The following is a 12,749-nucleotide window of genomic DNA, read 5'->3' on the forward strand; positions in this document are numbered from 1 at the left end:
AATGATATGCCGTTTGGAGCTTTTCCCACAAGTCCTCGCACGAACCATTGGCTCAACATGGCTGGAGCATGATGGTTGGGCTGATCTGGGCACATCAGCATTGCTCGTAATTCAGCTGCATAGTCTTTTGTTGGCCTCTTTTTTTGTGTCAGCCTCCTGCAGCTTTTCCAGCACCTCTGTTTATGGTCTTATCTTTCTTGAATGTTTTCAGGAAGGCCTTCTTCATTTCTTTGAACATCTGGAAGTGCTCCAGACCATATTGTGTGTATCAGCTATGGTGGCTTTGCAACACCCAACATTATCGCAAAATATTCTGTCTTTTGCACGGCAATAGAGCTCTGGTGGCCAGGAACGTGGTTTGGAAGGCGAAGATGTGGGCGTTCGGATCCTCATCACTCTTGTCCTTTAATTTAGGATACTTGAGAGACATCCTTCCCACAGCTGTCGGTTCTTCTCCTTCCTGAGCTTCTTGCCCTCCTGTTTTGTGGCTCCTGATGATCTTTTTCCTGATTCCTCAATGGTTCCTAAATTTGTCTTTCCAGGTGACATGGAATCCCTTCTATCAGTCTTCTTGGATGATGCAGTTATCCTTCATGCTTTGTAGCTTTGACCTATTGGTGTTGCTTTGTTTGAGCTGCCTTCATTCTCCATGCATGCTCCATTGTGTTCCTATGGCTCTCTCTTGAACATACCTAACCCCAGTATGTGCACACTCCCTTTTCCTAGTTTATTTCAAATAGGTTCACTCTTGATTGCAGGACTAACCTGTATTTTCTCACTCCCCTACCTGCTGGCGTACTAGCTTCCTAGCAGCATCGCCAAAAGTATCGATGTTTGGTCAGGACCCACCACTTATTTGGTTCCAAACCACCTAGTCGTCTCTGGAGGAGATGTGACTAATGCATCTCAATGCGATAAACCAACATGTAAATCTTGAGCCACCATCTGCCTAAGTGCGGGGAGATTGAGCATGAAACCAAGCAAGTTAGTTCCTGCTATGGCTATTTAGATTCCACACAACCTATCACATTTTCTGACAGGAATAACTTAACACAAGATTGAATATAACACAGATGAAAGCAATAGTGAGATGAGACCCAATCCATTCCTGAATATTACGATAAAATGCCTTAGAAAAACTTTGCCCATAAATTGTTCTCTCAACTCTCTAGTGTCCCTATTCAGTATTGTTCCTCTCCTCATAGCCTGAATAGACTCTGACATGTATCTCTCTCCAGATAGTGACACACCCTCTTCTATAGTCTCAACCGGGTAGACTAAACTCACTCTCACTCCTCCATCCCCTTATTTGACTAATCCCCCTTTTCCATTACACCCACAGGTGTACTACCCGTTCATCAAGAAGCTGTTACAAGTTTGTTACAAAACAAGAAGACTCGGTTTGTTGCACAGTTCAACAGCAATCTGGGTGGCAGCCCAACAACATGACATGACGGGCATAATATTTCAACACACTTAACTTATGGGTACCCTATCCTGCAAAGAGAATGCCATAGAGAACCTTGGAGACATTCTATTCGCATTGTGGGTCATCTAGTCCTAAAGATAATATGGGTTCTCTACCATCTTAAGAGAAGGCCCATGGGTTCTTTGAAATTTTTCTTTTCGGAGGTTGAGACACTCCCTTCAACAATAGAGAGATATTAACAATATATAACATTTGACTAAATGGGTGTGAAATAATCAAAGGGTGTACATACTATTGGCCAAAATAGTACAAACACTCAAAAGTACTAATATCCTATGTGAATATTTCTTTGATAATTTTCTTTCACAAAACATTGCATCTAACATAGCCAAACCTAAAAAGTACTCTAGTTTAACATGCAAAATAATCAAACGTAGCCAAACCTAAAAAGTACTCTAGTTTGACATGCAAAATAATAAAAAATAGCCAAACCTAAAAAGTACTCTAGTTTGACATGCAAAATAATCGAAGTACTCACAACTATAAAAAAAAGTACCAATTTTGCCTTGGTCAAAAGGAGTACTTTTTTGACACCCTTTCATTCTTTTACCCAAATGCATGTTTTACTATGTTACTTCACACAACTTAAGGTGGTTACAAGGTATCTTGGTTGTTCTATTGTCCCCTCAAATACTGATAGAGTAATATTTCTAGAGAAATTTATAGAAACTTAAAGCTATTAGGATTTTTCGGTATGCACCTAAGTTTGAGCTATGAGATCATCTTATTTTTTTAATTACACTGCACATGCTTTAGTGGCTAATAAGATGGATGCAAATCTTCTAGCACGATGTATAAGATAAAAGTTTTTTAGATTTAGAGGTGAGATTGAGTCTACATATACAACATTCTCAAACAATCTCAAAGGAAATGTTTCTCATGACAGTAATTCTTCTACCATGGGTACAAGACCACTTGCATCATTTGCAAGATTTGCTTCACTACCAAAAACCTCACATTCATGCCAAATAAACAAAATCGGCATCTAAAAGGAATCATTTTTTAGATCCTCAATGAGTGTTTCCTATTTTGCAAAAAAACCTTGCCACCACTTCTAAAGAGCTTGTTGGAAAATAAACATGTGCAGCATCTACTGTCTCTTTAATCTCTACGAAGCACTGAAGAAAATAAATCGTATGGTTCTCTTTTTGAGCTTTATGTGCCTTGTTTGTTGAAGACAGAAGCCTGTGGAATTGGATGCTCAAGGAAAAAGAGCAAAGACTTCAAACCTTCTTCTAGAAGCCAAGACTTTGAATTAGAATACTTCTTACACAATAACCTAGTTTCACTATCTTCCTTCTCAATCTTGAACTGATATTGAAAGCTATATTTTATGTTCGAACTTTGCAAGCCATGAAAAATAGATTTGATGGAAATTGAGACCACTATTTACTGTTAGCCATCTCAAAGATATTCCAACAAAGTTGAAATCTAATTTCTAGCCAACCTTTTATGCCCATATTAATTTCTAGCCATACCTTACATATTGCACACATATACAACACATTTATTAGTTTCCATAATCCAGTGCAAGTAAAGTGATCAATGCTAAAGAGCCAAGGTAATTTTTGAGACAACACTTGAATACCTCTATCATAGCACCAATACTCTCATGGTATCCATAAGGAGAGTGATGAATCACCACGGTCCTCCTCAAAATTTCTAGCTCGAACACCCGATAGTAGCGTTCAATCCATTCCATACAGTCACCTAAATAGCAAAACAAGTATTTCACTACAAAAAGACAAACACTAGACATAAAACAAAAGCAAAGAATAAAAAGTGGAAGACATCCACAAACCTCCCATGGAGAACATCATGAGCAACCATCCTACGTAGGATGTAGCCACCAAAATGCCATTACGCACATGATCCTCAGACACAAGATCCCAAGGGGGGTGAGTCATGGAACCATAATGCATACCACCACATGGTAGATCTAAGAATATAAAATTTGCATCCCAAGCCACAATGCGTCCTCTAACTGAGACACAGGACTTCTTGAAGAACCCACCACGGATAGTTATCCATCTCCCATTTGTGCAAAGAACGTAAATGACAAGGATACATGGTGAGGTATTCATTTGCTATTGAAGCCCACTACTTGACACTAGCACGAAGTCTAGCCAAGTGACCTCCCCCTTTCCTAAGTACCATAAATCTACATGCAACCAAGATTTCACACACATGTTTTCCAACAAGTCTACTCACCAAAACTTTCATCATAGTGCACCATTCTTATGCATACCTGTAAACTAGTCTCTGAGCTCCCAGTTGCATAAAATCACATTTCTTTATGGCTTTCAAGTCCACCCCTCGTGCCTTCAATTCGAAACACCTCTCTGTAGGAAATAGATACCTGCAAGCCTCGATTTTTATTTCCTCAAAGTACTCCTTCAAGGAGTGCTTTCGCAAGAATGACAATACCATTAGGCATCTCTGCAAAATCTTGGAGTATCTCTTGAGTCTGTTGCAAAATCTTCTCAAATAGGGTCTCACGAGGTTGCCATCTACCACAAAAGAACAATTGGAAAACATAAAAAATGTATGCAAAATGTCATACTTTCTAGAGTTTGCAATAGAAAAAACTTACACTCTATACTCATGGTCACCCTTTGGCAAGGCAAAAATTGCTTTAGTTGTCTTATTTGCCTCAAATAGAGACAACCAGTGCATCCTTGTATCTGGGGCCATGGCGCACAAGCACATAGATCCATCTTTTTTCTTCACCAATAATATTGGTGAAGCCCAAGGAGTCTTACTTGGCCTAATAAAGCCTTGTTTTAAATATTCAGCTAGCTACTTTTCAACTTCTTGTCTTTCAACTAAACTTACTCTATAAGGTGGCTTACTAATTGGCTTTAAATTCTTTAAAACTTCTATGGGATGATCTGTCCCTCTATCCGGAGGTAAACCTTTAAGCAATGTTTCTGGAAAAACATCTTTAAATTCTTTTAATAAATTATTCAAAGAAGAATTAACTACTTCACAAATACTTGAATCAAGCTTTTCACAATGGTTTTTAAGCTAAGGCATTGCATAATAGAAAAATATTTGTTCTATTTCATTATCTTAATGAAGCTTTTGGAGCTCAATATTACATATCAAAGATGAAAATGGTACATTATGCTCTCCTTGTAATGTAATAAATTTTTCTTTATGCTCAAATGTTAGTGTATTATGCAAAAAGCTTCTCGAAAGTAATTCCCCCAATGAAAATAACCATTCTCTCCCATGAATTACTTCTGTGGTCGACATATGTATCACTTGAAAATCCAAAAGTGCTTCATACTCTTGAGTCTTTATCCCAAATTGGTTTACCACAATATCCCACTCATCTTTATCATAGCCATTGGCTAATGATAATATATACTTATGAGAACTTGGGACTTGAGGCAACTTAAGTTTTTTAACCAAGTTGTAATTTAAAAAATTGTGTGAGGTCGTATCATCTATGAGGATTCTAAATTTTTTATCTTTAATATTTCCATGCACTCAAACCAAATCGTGTGGTCCAAATGATGGTTCCCACATAGATTTTGCCACCATACAACAATGCTTTTCATCAAAATGACAAACCTTGACCGATTTATATTTAGGACAATCCTTAAGTGTTAACACTTGAATAGTGTACGCTAATTTTTCTTTAGTTTTATCATTACCATTCCCAGTAAGTTCTTTTTCTTGAAACTTAAATGATTTTTATCATCTCCCAAGAGAAACAAAGTTTTTCTTTAACCTCTCTCTCAAAATCTTGCTTTTTTAGAAACTTACTAGGATTGGATTTTTGCTTTTTTGAAGGTTCATCTCTTTTAAAGAAAAAAATATCTTTTTTTAGAGCCAAAATTTTCTCCATGAGGCTTATATGAAAAATTCTTACCTTTTTCTTTACTATTACCATTACCCATGGTATAGTTAAAAAATTTTACAAATCTTATAGTCTCATCTAAGTTTTTTGGCTCTTTGGAGCGAACTTCCTTCTTGTACTCGCTTTTTAGGCCTCTAATAAAGCCTCTTACTTTTTGAAAATTGTATATGCCCTTAAGTTTTAAGAAAATTTCTCTATAGCAAGCTATATATTGAGTGAGATTTAAATTCTTTTGTTCCATAGAATAATTATCCCACTCCTCCCAATTCCGATCTTCTTCATTTTCAGGAAGATTTAAATTCTTTTGTTCCATAGAATAATTATCCCACTCCTCCCAATTCCGATCTTCTTCATTTTCAAGAAGATATTCCTTTAAAAACAATTCCTTGAATGAATCCCAAGAATTAGGTATTTGCCTAGCTTCCGCTAAACTCATCCACCACTTATAATCTTTGCCTTCTTGTAAGGATGGGCTAGCTTCAATGGGACATTTATGATCAAGCACATTTCTTAAAAGATGCAAATCTTACAATTTTGGTAGAAAAATATGGACCGCATCTTTATTTCTCTCCTTCTCTTCTCCACTAAAAGTGGATTCCTTTAAATATGTGAATACCATACCTTGGTCTCTAGTTTTGGGACCCTCTTCAATTATGGTTTCATTCAATCCTTTTTCTAGAGTTTTTTCCCTTCCCTCATCAATGTTATTTTTAGATATTTCTTCTACTCCCAATCCTTTCCCTCTCCCATTAAGGAGCTGAGAAGACCCATCACTTTCTCAAGTTTATTCTCTATATTAGAGATTTATTCATTTCTATATCCTCATACTCGTTAAGATCTAAATCTTGCATATCTATTTCATTTGTTTTTGTAATATCCTCTTCCACGTGGAAAAAAGACATTGGGTTTTTCCCCTTCTCCCCATTTTCATCCTTCCCACCTTGAGAAGATATTTACTTTAACAATAAGCAAAATGAAAAGTTTCTTATAAAGCAAAAAAGATGCAACATAACGACCTTACTTGGTTGGGTAATTATGAATTGTCTCTAATGATGTGAATGACAATTCCATTGATTCCTCGCTAATATTTGCTTCAATGACTCATATTTTTGTGTGCTATAAACCAACCAGGCTTTTAAGAATTACATTGTATCGTTGCATTTGCCTTCAATAGAATGTATTGAAGAGCTTTCGTAATGCATTTGTTCTTTTTTTCCTGCCACTGTGTCAATTTGTACGAAAATAGTTGATACGAGCGGCATAGTGCGATTTTTCCATGGCTTAAGTTCTCCATGTAGCAAGAGGCCCTTGGTTCTTCACAAAGTATGGGCCATGTGTAAACAAATATGCTTCACATAGAAAAATAACATATTAATAATTGATTTATGTCATTAATTAGTAAATGTACGAATTACATGAATCAAAAACTCTTACTCAGTAAAAGGTTATGTTTTTGTTTCCCGAGGAAGCTACAATTGATTTCACAAGCGTCTTGATTGTTGTTTCAAACTTACATAATCACCTTCATTTGTTTGCTTAGGTAAGAGTTATATAAAATTATCAAGATCTATCTAGACTCTCATACGAAGCTTTGTCATCCTTGGATCACTAGCTTGAGTGCTCACATAGAGCTTTCCAACATTCCCATACTGCTATAACTTGTTTATTCTCATAGTTTGACAAGAACCTCCTAGCTTTGGCTCCTCCCATTGACACATCTACTAGAACATCACCAGTGGTACCTGATTGCTTGTCATCCTTTTTAAGTTGCACATGTCCACCATGAAAGCCCATGTTAGAAAGTAATATCTCACATTGCTCTAAACATGCATCCGTCGATAGCTTTGATGGCAAAATAGAATGAGCATAGTCAAGATGAAGCTTTATCCAGTATTCTAATTTTTGCATGTAAAGTATAAACGTGAACTCTCTCTATCTTTATAGGAAGTATGGGATCCTAATTGGAATCCTCAAGCACAATACATGGTTCACCCTTGACTTCGGCTGTTTTTGTTGACTTTCCCTTGTTCCCAGTCTTTGATTTTCCTTAAGCCTTAGTTTGGTCTTCATCACTGTTACTTCCTTTGTCTTGTCTTTGGATGGAGGCTTCGTACAAACCATTGTAAGGTTATAGCATTCCGGATTGTTCATGCCTGCCATGTGATAGAGGCATGGGTTTGCTGATCTAGGACCATCACACACCCCATACATGCACTTCGATGCTTTCAAGTTAGCACCCATGTGCCACTCTACTGTAAAGTTTTCTACCCCATCCACACCACAAGGTTCTCACCTCTATTCTGAGCATCAATGGAATTTATGTGTGCCAGGAAAACCATTTAAGAGTATCATGACTCTCATCTAGCACTGTAGATACCCCTAGATACCATAGTTCCATCTTTGATTGTGCACAATGTAATGGCTGGTCGCCCTTACCTTGGGTGTAATTTAAAGCTCTGTTCATCAGTCCTATACTACTGATTCTTTCCGTTTTTTTATGTTTGAGGATTCGTACCTCATCAAGCTAGATAACAAAAATAAGATTACCCTTACAGCCCTCTATTGTACACTGATAGAACTTCACCATGGCTGATTGGACTCTTCTAATGTCTATAAATATGTTATTATACATATCGTACTTTAATGTTGATTTCTTTTTTCTTTTTTTTTTTGGCTTGTCCGCCGTTAAATCGTCAATGTGTTTGTATTCACATATGAACCTTGGAATAACCAAATTTTATTGGTGTTATGCCATTTCTGCAGTATGTGGTCGGGGTAAGACGAAAACACGAAGACAACAAGGCTTCATACCTTGGATGAGTAGCTTGAATATGGCTTTGTATCTCTTCCTAGTTATTAAAACCTTATAACAAGCCTCCACCACCTTATCAAGCTTGACCAAGTCACAAAAGTCATTGCAAACATTCTTGACACCCCTCCTTCGAAGCCTTGCATACTCCAAAAGCTTGAGCATTTCAATCAAGTCATTGTTTTTTATAGTATACTTGACTATAACAATTCTATCTAGAGAATTATCCAAGAAGAAACCTCCCACACTATTCATATAGCTTCGAGCAAGCCTCATCCGTTTCTTCTTAGCACCCCCATATGTTGCTAGACATGTAACAGTCTTAAACTATCTAGATCTCACTCTTAACCCAAAAGGAGTGCTTTTTAGTTGGGTTTTTTGGAGTGCATGTTCCTCCAATTTTTGTTAGTTTGTCTAAGCTCTATTACCGCTTCTTGAGATGATTGAATTAGTCTTTCTAACTCATTTACACGCTGAGTTTGTGAGATCGCAATGGCTTCTAGCCCTTTAATAGATTGCTTGTACACACCAAGCATAGTTTCAGCCATGTGTGTATTGATAATAGAAAATAGTAGCTTGATTATTCAATCTTGAGCAATATCCAAATAAGTCTTCTCTACCATCCCAATGAATCGAACAAGACCATGCAAAGTGCTACCTGATGGAACCTTACCAGTTGATGGGTCAAGAGGGTATAAACCTCCTTGAATCCACAAATCTACACACTTCTTCCCTTCTGCATGCAGTTTTTGACCTTCAGCCTCATCATGTAGAGCTTTATGATGAATACTTTTCTCCATGTGCACTAGTCTTTGTCAAGCCCCAAGTTGATATGGTATCTTTTCTTTAAGTGTGGATCAATCCTTGGAGTCACCATAGCAAGAAGAGGAAAGAAACTAGTACTGAACACACAATGATGAAGATTCAAAGAGAAAGCAAGAGATGGCAGAGAGAAGAAAAGATAGTAAAAATAAAAGAGAAAAAAAAAATCGCGTCATGCCCTATGGAAGAGAGAAGTATGTCATGGATTCAAAATTTTGAAATAAGCTTATTTTAGAAAATGTGTACTAAAGTAGGTAAGACGGCCACCAAGTACAGGTAAATTAAAGATACTGTACATACGTGATGGATGGCATATTGAAGACACTCTCCTCTAAAATGGACGCATTTAATATAACTATTTATCTCTACTATTTTAGTTAAATCACTTTGATTAAGAAAGTTCACGGCCCTTTTTTGGCATTTTTGACCCTAATGGTTACCTTGGTCTCTAGCTTGGAGGTGGCTTACTAATTATAGTTAATTTGGACCCTATGGTTGGGTGGTGAGTGCTAGCCAAACGCACCTATGTCCCCCTGAATATTTATGTTGATTTTGTGTAGACGAACATGGATTGTAGATGCTTAGATGAGCTTCTTAATTAGATGAACATGGATTGTAGATGCTTAAGTGTGTTTATGTGAGTATCGATCTTGGACAATCACAAAGTGGACTTCTTACTTGGGATGTTTCAATCCCTTGTTCATCCTACACAAATGATGATATCAATGCAAGATGGGTGAAATTTATTGAATATGCCAAGAAAAGGATGGACAATGAAGGCATAGATAGTGCCTTGAAGCTTGACAAGGTTAGAGAGTAGTCTCAAGACCTAGTCTAGTGGAGGCGGAACCAAACCTATGGATTTCCAAAAGAAAAAAAATAGTCTTTTGTCTGTAAGAGGAGTAGTGGGCTTGGGGACATGAAGGTGGCCTCTTTTGTTGAGGTTTTAGATCTCTAATTTGTTTAGTGTGTTCTCAAGGGGCACCTAGCAATAAGTAAACTTAGTTATAGGGCCCATATACACGATGAGATGTCACTAGTAAGCATGTGTGATCCCTTCTGAGAGCCAGATGCCCCACATCTCAAACTCATCTGCACACTTGATAACTCTAGATCTAGGATATCATGGGCGAGGTCCTGTCATAGAGGGTGCTTTGCAATCTATTTTCGTGGCGTATGGTATCATTGTATGACCACATATTGTCATGATGTAGCATTACATTTAGCTTATGTAGATAGTTTCCTACAGTTTTTGTTTTCCATGGTTCACTATTTATTATGGAGACATAGTACTACCTTTTTGGTGCTTATGTAGATAGTTTCCTACGTTTTTTATTTTCCATGGTTCACTATTTATCATGGAGACATCATACTACCTTTTTGGTCCCTCAAATCCTCTAGGTCTTTTTGAAGATGCTGTTCTACCTCTCTCTCTTTCTCTCTCTCTCTCTCTCTCTCTCACACACACACACACACACACACACATGTTGGCACACAAACAAACGTAGAGGCACACCACCTCCTCTCTTTCCGTGTTCTCTTCTCTATGGCTTGCCTCGTCTCTCTTTTCATCCAAAACATGATTCCACAAAAAATATTATGGATTATTTATCAAGGCCAAGAAAATCATAATAATCTGCCCATTCCTTTTAGTATTCAAAAAAATTTTCAAGACAAGTGTAATTAGGTTTTAAAAATGGCTCAAAAATGACAAGGATATTGATATAGTTGATTTGAGATCACGACCTTAAAAAGGACTTTTTCCCAAATCTTAGGATTGACATACCTATTTGGAAGTATTATCAAAGCGCCAAGACAAAGCTTTTGTTCTCTATGCCCCTCGGACTTTTTGTTTCTTTGCCTCTTGAAATGCCTTCCTGTGACAAACTTTAAATTCAAATGAAAACTTGATTGTCTCACGATTACTATCCTCCATGCCCCGCATCCTAACCCATTGACCATCTCATCGAACCTCAACAACAAAAAGTCTTCCTACCTCTTTGTGGTTGCTCACCAAATGATAACTCACTGATCATATGATCCATCATATGAATCAGGGCGTTTGTGTCTTGAAAGCTTTTGTTACATTGCACCCTCTGAACTACAACTAGGAGTTGAGAGTACGCAGGCTTTCTCAGACATGGTGGTAGGGAAGCACAACACATTGCAAAAAAAAAAAAAACAAATTGTGAGTACCTTACCACTTCCAACTGCGAAGGCCACTAGGCATCTTACATGGAAAAAGAAGTGCTTTTGAAGGTATGATACAGCGTGTAGACTTAATATTCTACAAAATACCTTTGATCACCTCAAGGCCTTTGTACACTTGCCATAAAAGACAGATCGCTTTTGCGTATAAGCCATAACCAGGCAAATTTCAATCATTTCCCTCGCCCATTCCATCAATTTGTTGTAAGGAACTTGCCAATGAGGTTCTTGCATATACATCCCCTCTCCACAAGCCGTAGTAACTGCAGTGACTCACACAATGGAATCATATGTACCCCCATATTCCATATTACCCTTTATAGATCAAGAATAAACACATGGCCAGTCTACTGGTTGGCACTCGGTATTTGCATTCTTAAATCACATCATCATAATGTGTGTTGCTGCTGTAAACCTTCTGTAAAATCTGATGCCAGGTGCTACAACATATCACTCAAATTTCAGGATATTACAGTCCAAAAAGAATGCAGTTGAATGCATTGCAATTTCTCCTGGTATAGTGTACAAACAAGGGGGGACAAAAATGGAGGATTAAGCCTGAAGGTGAAATGTGTCATCGGTCACTTAGCCACTGCATCCTTGTTTTGCATCTCAGGCTAAGATATTGAGTATGAAAGGCCATTGCCAAGCATATAGCAGCCTCAAATTGATGCAACTCAAGCAACATCTTAGGCCCTGCTACATACCTTACCAGAAAAGGAGTTTGTATCGAATGAGAGGACCTTCCCCCAGCAGCAGTTTGTACAAGTGTTACATAACAAAGGACTGCCGTTACATGCAAATCATCTGCTACACTTCCTCCACCTGCAAAAATAATGGTAGTCAACATCAGGCTTATTCTTGTTCAAAACCCTAAACAGAAGGTGTTTCTAGTTCAATAGAAGGATATTTTCTTTTTCTTTTTTTGTGCGCATGCGTGTGCGTGCATGCGGAGACTACAATAACTTGACAGCCTACAAGCTACTTTTGACTGAGAAATAAGGAAAAGGTCAAATTTTGAAATAATAAAAGCAGAGACCTGTGGAAGACTCATCAGCTCAAGAACAGCCTTCTTTGGCGTGAGCTCATTCTCAAGTATACGAGCCACTGCTGTCAGAACAGGCATTTGAACACGGTACTTGCGAGCTAGGGCGATCACTGCTCCTGCAGTTGCCACACCCTCAGCGACCTACACAAATTTCACGTGAATGAAATGAAGTACATGATTAAGAAAAGGAAGAAGACTCTTGATTCTCATCGCGTAGTTCTCAAGTGAAGCCGGTTGGGTCATTCATGTGCAAATGTGTTGACACCGCTAACGAGAGAATTGTGCGCTTACAAATGTGCTAGACAAGAACACCTCAGCATTAAGACAGATTTGCAAGATGTTCGTCACCTGATTCATCGAGGAAAGTATGTCACTTAGTGATTCTCCTGAACCAAGCCTTACTCCCACACTCCGGTTTCTTGAAAGATTCACAAAACAGGTAAGCATTATATCCCCTGTACCAGACAACCCTGCAAGAGTTGTAGATTTTGCACCCATCTACACA

General features: G+C 37.8%; 1 protein-coding gene across 2 annotated transcripts in view; it reads right to left on the reverse strand.

Annotated features, from left to right (window-relative positions):
• Positions 1-11,482: 11,482 nt before the first annotated feature.
• The window catches only part of GLY1 (NAD-dependent glycerol-3-phosphate dehydrogenase family protein), a 72,436-nt gene continuing 71,169 nt past the window's right edge, over positions 11,483-12,749 (reverse strand). Inside the window, exons 7-9 of one of the 2 annotated variants that reach the window (XM_086800638.1) lie at positions 12,593-12,742; positions 12,236-12,385; positions 11,483-12,021 (exon numbers count right to left, since the gene is read on the reverse strand). In XM_086800638.1, coding sequence (XP_086656764.1) covers positions 12,007-12,021; positions 12,236-12,385; positions 12,593-12,742 — 315 coding nt within the window. In that variant the 3' untranslated portion in view covers positions 11,483-12,006. Of the gene's footprint in view, positions 12,022-12,235; positions 12,386-12,592; positions 12,743-12,749 lie in introns of those variants that run through there. The other variant, XM_086800639.1, reaches the window with a different exon arrangement.

This window comes from Cibotium barometz, chromosome 7, assembly GCF_041138505.1.
Source record: "Cibotium barometz isolate CiBa-2024 chromosome 7, ASM4113850v1, whole genome shotgun sequence".
Classification (NCBI taxonomy): domain Eukaryota; kingdom Viridiplantae; phylum Streptophyta; class Polypodiopsida; order Cyatheales; family Cibotiaceae; genus Cibotium; species Cibotium barometz.